Here is a 12,442-nt window from a genome sequence, read left to right as displayed (position 1 = left end):
CGCTTAGGTTATCTCAGTGTAGTGCTGTCTTTTCCTGTTTGATGGTACCTGGAAGAACGGAAGAGTTTGATTTTGATGAAGTCTGAATGAGAACTTCCTTTCTTTTATGGTTGGTGTTTTCTTCTGTCTTGTATCTTTGCTCAAGGTAACTCTTTGGTGCGGTGTGTACACTTTCAACACACTAGCAGGGTGGTGCTGCTATGGATTCAAGTTGGAGAAGCCTGGGTACAAAGGTTATCTTTGGGGTCAGGCTTGCAGTCAGATCTGAGTTCAGCTCTCTGGTTTTCCACTTGTAGAGGAAATCACTGTCTCTCTGATCCTTGGTTTTCTTATGTGGAAAATGAGGTAAAAAGGAAAGGGGCCGTTCCCCACATTTGTTAACAGAATCCAGTGCGTAGAGCCTCAGAGCCTTGTGCGGGACCCAGAGGAAGCACTGTGGATAGGGGCTTGTTGCAGGCAGCGGGATGGAATGGAAGAAATAATGTGCCTTGTTGTTTGCTTTCAGTACATCAAGGCCTTTTACAATGCCTCGTGGCAGAGAAGACACGGACAGCCAATAGGCGCGGACACGCTGACGCTGCTCTGGTCTCTGACTGTGTCCATATTCGCCATCGGAGGACTTGTGGGGACGTTCGTGGTGAAGGGGATCGGAAAGTTCCTTGGGAGGTCAGTAAGGGGCCGTCTAAGTATTGTGCCTCATAGCTCTGGTCATGTTCAGGGCCCCCACAGTGGGCAATGGGATTCCACCCAGACAGCTCTGCTGGGGACATTTTAATGCTAGAGAGGTGGGGCGGGGGGGGGGGGGGTGGGAATGGTGCCATAGCCCAAGGAGAGCGGAAGCTCTGGATGGCGACTGGTGCCGGGAGGCGGGGCTGTGGAGGGCGTGGGCTGTGTCAGGATGACAGCACCCAGAGAGGCAGGAGCCGGGGAGAGATACCCGGACCTCCCCTTTCCTCCCTGCCCCCAAGTCTGCTCAAGCACTTCTCACTGGCCACACCAAAGCAGAAGCCAGAACCCAGGGAGCGTGTTGATGCCGTCCAGGAGGGCCAGCTGCCAGGGCACAGCGCAGCGTGGATGTCCGGGGTGTCAGGGCGGATGGAGAGCACACAGCATGCTCACTCACCGGCTGTTCCGCCTACATGCACACAGGTTGGCTTCTTAATGAAATCAACAGCTTACACAGTGTCCCCGTATATGACTGGCCGGTCACTTCTGTCCCCACTCCCTGGTTCATAGCTACTCAGGCTATGTCGAGTCTTTTATGTTACAAATAAGGCTGCAGGGACTATCAAAAACCCCATATTGAAATTTCCCACAGAGGCCCTTTCCCTTCCACTTTGGCTTGTGAAGCTTAATCCTCAGTTATCGTCAACAGAAAAGATTAAGATATCAATACGTTTCTCCCAAATAAAATTTCCGTGTTTCCTTGCTCGTAACAACAGCTTCCTGAGAGCTACTGGGGAGTGCATGCCACGAAAATAGAGTGTCTGGTGCATTCGTGTCTGATCATGACCTGTGTCTTCTACTTCCTAGCTCTGCGGCCTTGGCCATGTCATTTAATTGACTTGAGCCTCCATTTTCTCATCTGTGAAATGGGGACGATAGGTCTTGTTTTCAAGAGTTGTCACAAGAAAATGAGTGGAGGGTGGATGCCATTAGCAGCTGCTCACCGAGCAGAAGCTGCTGTAGAAGCTGCTATTACCGTCACGTTCAGCCTCGCCGCTCTGTGGCCGTCTCGCCTGGATGCGACTTGGAGAGGAGATTCATCAGAGCCCAGGAATCTCCGCAGACCCGGGGGTGCAGAAGCACTGTTGGGAAGAGGCTGGCCAGTTCTCTGAGACTCAGCCTCCCTTCCCTAACAAGGAGCGTGTGAGAGCTGATGGTACTGCAGAGGCGGCTTTGCCAAGGCTGGGGCAGGAGGCCCCTTGAAAGCATCCACGTGGTCTCACCAGGGTCTGCTCCTTCCCAAGGCCACGTCCAAGGTGGTAGCTAACAGGACTCGGTGCTGGAGAAGAACGGCCATCACGTAAGGTAGTGGGGGGCGCCACGTTGGAGGACCCCCACATTCCAGGCACTCATGTGCACTCGTGTTTAATAGCTGGGCTCTGTGGGGTCTGTAGATGGGGACTGGGAGGTCAGAGAGGGTCTGGCATCTATTTCCAGCTTAGCTGGGTCACATAGTACAGCCAGCACCTGATAGCCCCCAGTCCTGTGAACTTTCTGCTGAGCCAAGTGGGTCTTATTAGGGTCCTGCTGGCAATGGTACCAACAACTGGCAACTGGCCGGCTAGGATCTCTGAGGTGTGGTTGCCAATCCTCTGGCGAGGGTCCTCTTGCCCATCCCAGTTAGATTGGGCGACCCTGCCCCTACCCAGGCTCTGGGACCTGTGCTGGCCACCTGCCTTGTACCTGGCCATAGCATTTATTCCCCAGTATTGCAGCTCCAGGAGTCTCTGAATCCTAGCAGGTGCAATAGGAGAAAGAACACTGAATCAGAGGCAGGGTGCTGTGGCCCACCTCATCCTGACTCCTTCGTGTCCCAGTGAGTGATGGGAGAAGTTGCCACCTCTCCTCTCGGCCAGCAGTTTTCTCCTCTGCAGAACAAGGGCAGCTTTCCTGCCCTGAACCGTGTGACAGCAAGAGGAAAACAAAAGAGAGTTGAAAACACACCTTAGATCTCTAAGTGATGGAAGGATTTTCCCATCAACCCAGCGGGGCTGGGGGAAGGGAGAGAGAAGATCAAACAATGTTGACTGTTACATCCCAAGCAGCTGCCAGCCCTGTCCATCCTCACTGTAGGAATTGGGCTGAAGTTTCAGATTAAATTCTCACAGTGCTGCGAGGGAAAGGAGCAAACACAGACAAAGGCGGCTACCGTTTATTTATATCGTGCTGCGTGTCAGTGCTTGTCACCCAACAGATCTGCTAGTTCCTGAAACTCTGCTTGCGTCTTTGCTTTACCAGTGGCCAATCTGACACCGGGAAGGTAGAGAAACTTGCCCAAGCTTACAAAGAATGGTGTTTGGCTGAATTCCAACCCAGTGTGCTTGAGCCCAGGCCAACACTGTCCCTGCGGGTGCTGCTATTGGAGAGGCCTGAGGAGTCTGTTTCTCTCCCATGGTGACTGTCAGGGAGGCGGAGGAGGCTGGGGAACCTGCAGTGGCAGCCTGGAAGGTTCTTTGGGAGATGTTCAGCCCTGTGCTGAGAGCAAAGATCCGGTGGAACTGGAGTCCTCAGGGCTCAGAGGGGCCTGGCTGCTGCACTCGTCCTAGCAAAGGTGCATTGAGCTCACCTGTGATTTGGGAGCAAAACGAGGAAAGGCAAACACCAGGGCTGGAGCCCAGCCTCTGAAGACCAAGGCACTTGGGGCTACCTGGGTCTCGGGGGGCCTGTGGAGGGAGCCCTCTGGGCGAACCTCAGGCCTTCTTTTGGGGTCTCCCACCCACTGCTTGTGTGGCTATAGACAGAGCCCTCTTCCCTCGTGAGCACAGACAGTGACTATGTGAGATGCCTGGACATTGGCCATGAGCCAGCTGCAAACCTGGCCTCTGAGGCGCAAAACCCAGAGACCCGTACACGAGCGTCTTGAATTCTCTGAGCTTCAGTTAGTTCATGGTGACAGGCAAATACAGTAAGGGCTGTGTCTGGAGGGGGGTGTTGTGAGCAGGAAGTGACAGGTGCATATGAAGTGTGCATCCCTGCCCCTGCAGTGGACACGCGGGCAGCACCTGGCTCGTGCCTGCCAGTGCCACCACCACCATCGGCTCTGCCCAAGAGGGCTCCTCCATCACGTGTCAGAGGTGACTGTGAACACACTCCTCAAAGTGCACTGAAATCGTTGTCCTCATGCGGTCCATTGGATCTAGCTCTTGACTGTGCAGCAAAGCAGAGAACACGTGTAAGAACCATAAGAAAACTCACTTGGGCTTTGACATCAGGTCCTGGTCTTGGACAAGTCAGGAGACACACCACAGCTGCGGCCTGGGGCTGATGCTGGGCTGGGGGAGGCAGGCCCTGAGCCGTGCATTATGCAAGCCGTTAGGGTGCCAGAAGGGGCGATGTATGGGTAAGAGAGATACAAGAGGATGCTGCTCACATGCTCCTAAATTTTCAATCTGCAAAGTGCAGATAAGCAATTCCTTGGTGAGGAGCAGCCAGGAGTTAGAATTTACAGAGCATCTCCTGTCACTCAGGAAGCTTTCGGAACACTTGCGACAGGAGCCCAAGTCAAGCTGGTGTAAGCTCCAGAGGGAATCAGTTGGCCCCCACAAGTGAAGTATGACTTGGTTGAACCTGGTAGCTCATAAAGACCAAGCTGCCTCTTTCCTCTGTGTCTGGCTTAGCCTTTCTCTGTGCTGGCCTCACTCCCCTCCACAGGCAGACCCCACTGTGGGCAGGCAGGATGGCCCCAGTGCTATGAAACTCCTCAGAGCCATAGTTGTGGAGGAAGTCCCAGGCATGAATTTCATTGACCTGATGAGGTCACATGTCTCCAAAAGTTCTCAATGGGGTGGGAGACATGTGACAGCATTGGAGACATTTCTGGTTGTCACAACCAAGGCATGCTACTGGCATTTAGGGTATGCAATGCCCTGCAATGCACAGGACCGCTCCACACAACAAAGAATTCTCCAGCCCCGAAGGCTACTAGTGCCAAAGTTGAGAAATCCTGGCATATCACCTTCTACTGCACTGGATCCAAAACCTTAAAAGAAAAATGTCCTGTGTTTCAAAAAGATCGACAATTGTGCTGTTGGCTGGCCAGCCCTGTACTGTGCACCCATTCCTGGAGCCACAGTGGGCTGCAGATGTGAGCGATGGCAGCCCAAGGCTGAGAGTGTGGGCAGCAACTTTCTTTGGCGGAAGCTTGAGGGACTCCTCCCAGAAGGGTGGTTCTTGGGCCAGCACTGACAGCGGCCCCCATACATCACCTCCAGCAAGCAGTGGCTCTCAGAAGTGCTCTTTCTCTTGTCATCTTTTCCTACTTCAGCCTTGCAAGATGCGTCTTCATTGTATACTAGAAAATAGCTTCAGCTCTCTAGATGCCTGCTGGAGGAGCCTGCAATGCGTGTGGCAAGTATGTGCAGTTTGCTGGGGCTGCCATACTGGAAAGCCATAGACCAGGTGCCTGAAACAGCTGAAGTCCAAGATCAAGGTCCCGGCAGGTCTGGTTCTCTGTGCCTCTCTCCTTGGTTCGCAGATGGCTGCGAACACACTGTGTCCACGCGTGGTCTTTCCTCTGGTGCATATCCATGGTGTCTCGTCCTCTTGTCATAAGGCCATCAGTCCTGTTGGATTATGGCCCATCCTTGGGACCTCAGTCTACCTTAATTACCTCCTTGAAGATCTGGTCTCTAGATAGAGTCACCCTGGTGTTAGGGCTTCAGTGTGGGCAAACACGGTTTGGTGTGCAGGAGAGCACACGTGCCATGCTGCTGGCTATTTCTTCTCTCAAGCTGGCGTCATCCCAGGAAAACAGTTCCCCAGGAGCAGAGCCTGATCTGGGATACTGGGGTTGGGATGCACATGTTCTCTAGAGGGAGGGCTCTTTTTTTTTTTTTTTTTTTTTTTTTTTTTTTTTGACAGAGTGGACAGTGAGAGAGAGAGAGGCAGAGAGAAAGGTCTTCCTTTGCCGTTGGTTCACCCTCCAATGGCCGCCGCAGCCAGTGCACTGCGGTCGGTGCACTGCGCTGATCTGAAGGCAGGAGCCAGGTGCTCCTCCTGGTCTCCCATGGGGTGCAGGGCCCAAGCACTTGGGCCATCCTCCACTGCACTCCCGGGCCACAGCAGAGAGCTGGCCTGGAAGAGGGGCAACCGGGACAAAATCCGGCGCCCCGACTGGAACTAGAACCCGGTGTGCTGGCGCCTCAAGGCAGAGGATTAGCCTAGTGAGCCGCGGCACCAGCCTGAGGGAGAGCTCTTGAGAAGTAACCTTTACTGTGAGGGAAGCAGAACAGACCAGGGAAGGAGGCAAGCAAGGCTGCATTCTCAGGTCAAGTTCGGCTCTACCTGACCCACGTGGGTTCCAGAGCATAAGTCGCACCACAGAGTTATCCCACTCACAGCAAGGGGGTGGTACCTACCCCACCACTAGTCTGTCTTGACCACAGACTGTCCTGGTAGAAGAGGATCCATCTTCTGAGCCAATGTCAGCCTTCCAGAGAAGGGTCGACTACAAGACTTTAGCAGCCATCACTCACCAAGCTTGGGATGGGAACAGAGATTTGAGCAGGTGCAGAGATACCAGCGAGGGAACCTGGCACTTGGCCCCTGAGCCTATCAGCCTTGGGAAGCTTGCTCGGCATAATGAGCATGGCGAGAACTCTGCAAGAGAAAACCATCTTGGGCTCACCATGGATCATAAGGAGAAAGCCTGGGTGTATCAGATAAGAACCGAGGAGCCCAGGAAGACAGGGCTCCAAAGCTGAACACAGAGAGAGCCAGCAAACCCCAAACGTGAAGCTTCTTTGGAACAAGTTGTCACTGCATCGCTGATCTGTTTTATTATGGCCATGGCCCACGTGGTGGTGTAGATTTCTAACTGCTGAAAAGGCAGAAGTTGCCCTCAGTCTTTACCCCTGCTGTGATTTGGCTGGGGTTTGAGTGTCCTGCCGAGGTTCACCTGTTGGAGACTGGGTCCCCACGGTGGTGGTGTGGAAAGGTGGTGGGACATCGCAGAGGTGCACAGGTAATTAGGTCCTCAGGGGCCCTGCCCTCAGAAGGGATCAATGCAGTTGTCATGGAGCTCTGGCTAGTTCCCGAGAGAGTCTGGCCCATGAGTCTCTTCACACATACTCTGTGCTGATGCTATTGGCCACGGGGCCCTCACCAGAGGCTGAGTCAGTGGGACCACTCCATCTTGGACTTTCAGCCTCCAAAACTGGGAGCTAAACAAACCCTTTTTCAAAAATAAAGTGCTCAACATCAGCAACAGAAAATTGATCATTGTAGATTGACTGATTTAATTATTTTGAAATTAAAAGGCAGAATTAATGTGACCCCTGTCTCCCACTGCCTACCCCATAACTATCAGAACCTTCTCTGAGCTTGCTAGGGTGTGCCATTTCTCTGTCTCATCACTTAGGATTTTATGTTGTTACTAGTTTGCTACATTTGTATCACTTCCCTGAGAAGGGAGCTGCTCCCCCTAAGAACCATGTCTGCACAGGTCCCCGCGTGTAACACAGCAGCACTGAGCGTTTGCTGGATGAATCAAAGGGTAGGTGGAAGGACTCTTGGAGCTTTTCCACCCCAACTCCCCAAAGTGGCCACCTGTCCTAGTCTGTTCTCTGCAGCTGTAACAACATCCCAGACTGGGTGACTGATAAACAACAGAGTTTATTGGGCTCACGGTTCTGGAGGTTGGGATGTCTGGGGTCAAGTGGCTGCCTCTGGGAAGGGTCTTCCTGTTGCATCATAATGTGGCCGAGGCGTCACCTGCTGCGAGACTGTGTGCACGAGAGCAAGAGCCGGCAGGAGCCAGCCAGAGAGACAGGGGGCCAAGCTCTCCCTTTTATCAGTAACCCGCTCCAGAACGACTGCATACATCCATGAAGCATGGACTTTAGGACTAAACGCCTCCCATTACTGTTGCACTGGGGCTGAGGGTTGCAGCCACTCAGTTTTGGAAGAGGGCACTGCCCCGCAGCACCAGCCTTGCAGCTCAGCTTCCTCTCATACCCTTCACTCCCCGGCACAACGATTCACTCAACAAACACCGAAAACCTTCTATGTGAAGAGAATGAGGAAAAAGGGTTTGAAGGGAGAAGTAGCAAGTTGTCCTCTAAAAGAGCCAGGCACTGAATGGACCGGAAACTTTAGGGTCATTACTGGGGAAGCCCTGAGAGCACTTGAGGTCTGGCGATGAATTTCAGGCAAGATCCGTCCACAAGCTGAGCTTTGTGGGTGCTTGACCAGTTGGAGTTTTGCCAGGGACATATATTGAAAGGGGGTGGATCTGAGGTTACAGATGTTACGGATGTTTAAAATGCTAGACTGTGGAGTTCAGCTGAGTGAACAGCAATGGGTGGACGTGAGGAGGGGGAAGGATGTGGAAGCAAGGTATTGTCTTGGCTTGTCGGCTTCGTGAGTCTAAAGACTTCTCGGAAGGTAAAGTGGCCACGGCCAGTGCTGTGTCTCCAGCTAAGACTTGATGAGAAGCTTTTTTTTTGTTTATTTAAGATTTTTTTTTTATTTGAAAGAGTTAGAAGGAGAGGGAGAGAGAGAGGGGTCTTCCATCTGCTGGTTCATTCCCCAGTTGGCCACAATGGCTGGAGTGGCACTGATGTGAAGCCAGGAGCTTCTTCTGGGTCTTCCCACACAGGTGCAGGGGCCCAAGCACTTGAGCCATCTTCTACTGCTTTCCCAGGCCATAGCAGAGAGCTGGACCAGAAGTGGAGCAGCCGGGACTAGAACCAGCACCCATATGGGATGCCGGCACTGCAGACAGTGGCTTTACCCACTATGCCACAGCACTTTTCAAATATACTCTGAAACGGTGTTCCCTGGGCCTGCCCCTGCATATCCACTGAAGATAAGACCTACATGGACGACGCCACTCATGCTTCCTCTGACCTCCTGTCCAGGCCAAATATCCCCAGCCCCTTTGGGCGGTTCTCAGGGGACAGGGCCCCAGCTCCTCATCACTCTATCATGGTTCCCTTCCACCTGGTGGCTGTTGACCTGGTTTGCACAGGGAGGATCCTACCCGGTTGGAAAAGCTGGAAACAGTGAATCAGGTACCCTGAGTGGAATTCCAGGGGGAGCTGGATTTCTGCTCTCAGAATCCAGCTCCCTCGCTTCTTTTGCTGTGTTCATCCCTGGTGGTGGGGGGGGGGGGGGGATGGAAATACAGTGATTAAAGTCCCCGTATCTGAAACCCAGTGAGTCAACTTTGTGCGCTATTTGCAAATAAGGTTTCCATTCTCTCTGGGATGCTGTCAGGCCGGGAGTTATTTCGGGAAGGAATATATTAAAATGAGGAATTTGGTTAAAGGTGTGCAGTCCTATTTGCAAACGTTTCAAGTAAGAATTTAATGTGATTTTAACATTCATTGCATAGCACAAAATGCACTGCTGTGTTTCATGCAAGAGTTGGGCCAAAGATGTGGGCGGCATCCTTGGCTGCTCCATCTCCCCACCTCTGTCCAGCCCATCAGCAAATTCCACCAACCTTTTTCTGAATTATACCAGGATCAGAGAATAGGAGAAACTTTTTCTAAAAGATTTATTTATTTGATAGGCAAATGGAGAGACAGACAGAGAGAGAGAGAGAGACCTTCCATTTGCTGGCTCACTCCCCAAATGACTGCAATGGCTGGAGCTGGGCTGGTCTGAAGCCAGGAGCCAGGAGCTCCATCCAGGGGCCCAAGCACTTGGGCCATCTTCCACTGCTTTCCCAGGCCATAACAGAGAGCTGGATTGGAAGAGGAGCAGCAGGGACACAAACTAGTGCCCATATGGGATGCTGGTGCTACAGGTGGAGGCTTAACCTACTACACCACAACACTGGCCCCAGAAGAAACTTTCCCGGGGGCCTGTGTTGTGGCCTAGTGGGCTAAGCTGCACCTGCATGGTTGGCATCCCACATGAACATTAGTTGAGTCCCAGTTGCTCTGTTTCTGATCCTGCTCCCTGCTAATGTGCCTGGGAAAGCAGCAGATGATGGCTCCTTACCAGGGTCTCACGTGGTGTCTGGGCACCCCTGTATCTGTCAGAGCTGTTGTTCATCACTGGTGTCTTCTAGTACCCCGTAGCCCCTGCACCTGCACAGGGCACTGGAGAGGGTGTCAGGAGCAAGAGTTGAGTTTGGGTTTCTGCGGCTGCCTGGTTCTCTGTGTCCACAGAGAGCGCTGAACCCCATGGGATCAGCCTTTCTCAAGCTTATCTTAAACATTACACAGCAGGGATTTGTCCCACAAGGCACAGAGAGGGTATGGTTTGCTCCCCAAGCATCAACACAAGGTGGGAAGCTGGAGTAAGGAGCTGGACCTGGAACTGCATCCAGGCCCTCTGCTGTGGGATGCAGGTGTCTTTAACTGCTAGGTTAATGCCCTCTGCCAACTTTTTTTCTTTAAGTAGTCAAACTGCTTCTGCCCCGGGGTGAAAGGTCAGAGGAAGAGATGCATTGCTGAGGTCTAAAAGCCAGGGCCTTGTGGTGGAGGAGGGCAGGCTGTTTCCCACGCAAACAGAAGGGGCCCCCAGAGGAGACTCCTGCCGCTGTGAGGGCAGAGGAGAGATGGCCAGGGCCTGCTGCTGCTGCCCGGTGGTCACAGGGCACCAGAGGGCCCAGAGCATGCGGTTCCTGATGAAATGGGTCAGAACAGAGAAAGGAGAGGGCCAAGGGACAGGCAGCTTCCCAGGGACCCGCAGCAGCCCTGCTTATCCCTGGACTCACTTTACTTTTTTTTTTTTTTTAAGATTTATTTATTTGCTTGGAAGTCAGAGTGACAGCAATAGAGGGAGAGACAGAGACGGAGAGAGAGCTCTTCCATCTGCTGGTTCCCTCCCTAGATGGCTGCAATGGCCAGCACTGGGCCAGGCCAAATCCAGGAGCTTCTTCCAGGTCTCCCTTGTGGGTGCCTCCAGGCGGACCCCTGTTGCCCGGAACCTGGGACCTGCCTTGTCAGAATCAGGGAGCTGGGTCTGGAGTGGATCCTTTGTTTTAAGCATTTGCTCAGTCCTCACAGTTTTTTCTGTCATGAGGTCCATTTGGATCAATTTCTCAGAAATGAAATCACATTTTTCCTGAGTGATAAACAGTCATGTGGCTTTACTATGAAAAGGATCAGATGGATATAAAGGGAAGAGTCTCCCTTTCCGCTCTACCCTCAGGCACTCTGGTCCCTCCCTGGAGGGAAACAGTTATCAGTGTTACCTGTTTTGGGTGTCTTTTCCAAGGTTTGTGACACACACACAGATGCACACACATATACACACACATTTCTTTTTCACACAGGTTGTTAAAGGTCCTGAGCCTTATCCTTTAAACTTATTATCTTGGAGATTTTTCCTATAGAATATAGACAACTGACCTCTGTTTTAACATCTGTAGCCTATTCCACTATGTGGATGTGCCATAATCTATCTAGGTAGTGCCTTGTTCGTGGTCTCCTGGATTGTTTCAACCACCTGCTATCATGGAGAATGTTGTACTGAGCAACTTTCGTACCATGTCATTGAGCAAAGCCCCTGACCACAGGAATCTCCAGAAAGATGCAGAAAGGAGAGAGAACTGAATGCTAAGTTTGAGACAAGTCAGAAATAGCATGTACGGCTCTGGCTTGGAAGTCAAGAGATTAAACTCCTACAAGTAATACCAAAGTCCCCTTTCAAATCCCTAACTCCTTGAAATTTGTGCAAAACAATTTAATATCTCAACTAGCTGATTTTTTTAGGTGCAAAAAGGAAGCTGTGAGGGGCCAAGGTGTTTCCTCAACCCTTCAACTCACCAACTGTCTGACCCCAAACAAGATTCGGATTTGCTGTCCTAGCTCACTTGTCCCAAAGCTGGGGATGGCAAGGGAACAGACCCCATCGTGTTGTCTTGAGGGTTAAAGGGACGACTCACATAAAGGGTTTACAACAGGGTCTCACATAGTAAGAGATAAAAGACTGTGTGCTGAGGGAGTCTGTTTGCAAGCGAGAGGATGAAGTGCAAAGTTTCCGGCCGCTGGGGGCTGGAGCAGGAGTCCGGGTCCCAGGACTCCCAACCTGAGGGTGGAGGGAAAGCCTGACATGCAGATATTAGTGATGGTGATGGCCATGGGACTTTGGCTGGCCTGTCGGAGTGGATTCGTCCAGCCTTGCACCGGCTACAGCAGTTTAGCAAACCCAAGATGCCTTTGGGTGTAAGAAGTATTGTAATTTTATGGGTCACCTAGATGGGAAAGAAGGAAGGCAGAGAGGTGGGGCGGGGGAAGGGAAGAAAACTACCCCCTGCCATTGCAGGAAGCTGGGCAGGTGGTTGAACTGTCATTCACCCCACCCACCCACACCCTTCTTTGTTCTGCGCATGTGCACACATGGACACACTGGGGTAGGAAGGAGAGGGGATTTGCTCTTTGTTCATTTGCCTGAACTTCCTGCCAATCCCAGTGATGACCTTGGCAGTTGATTCCAGCTTCTGGCTTTCCTCCACTCCCATTTCCCCTCAGAGGAAGCAGTGCCAGCAGGCAGTGTCCCCCCGCCAAGTTCCGAGCCAGCTCTTCAGCACCCCTTCCCAAGCCCCAGAGGTATTGGCACCTGGCCAGCAACACCCTGCCTTTACAGGTCCCCTTTTTTTGACATCTCTGTCCTCTGATGCCTGCTTAGCCAAGTCCCTGTATTAAATCCTCTCCATTAAAGCAACTAGACCAGGGGCTGGTGCTGTGGCATAGAATGCTAAGCTTCTGTTTGCAGGGCTGGTATTCCACATGGACATCAGTTTAAGTCCCGGCAGCTC

The 12,442-nt window shown here is 52.3% G+C and overlaps 1 protein-coding gene across 6 annotated transcripts in view; it reads left to right on the top strand.

Moving 5' to 3' along the window:
• Positions 1 to 12,442, top strand: part of SLC2A9 (solute carrier family 2 member 9) — a 144,816-nt gene that overhangs the window by 30,950 nt on the left and 101,424 nt on the right. For all 6 annotated transcript variants that reach the window (XM_051829851.2, XM_051829847.2, XM_051829865.2 and 3 more), the window contains one exon: positions 506 to 666. In XM_051829851.2, coding sequence (XP_051685811.2) covers positions 506 to 666 — 161 coding nt within the window. The remainder of the gene's footprint in view (positions 1 to 505; positions 667 to 12,442) is intronic.

The sequence above is a fragment of the Oryctolagus cuniculus genome, chromosome 2 (genome assembly GCF_964237555.1).
Source record: "Oryctolagus cuniculus chromosome 2, mOryCun1.1, whole genome shotgun sequence".
NCBI classification, from domain to species: domain Eukaryota; kingdom Metazoa; phylum Chordata; class Mammalia; order Lagomorpha; family Leporidae; genus Oryctolagus; species Oryctolagus cuniculus.
Note: the sequence above shows the minus strand (reverse complement) of the source record. Positions and strands in the feature narration are given on the sequence as shown.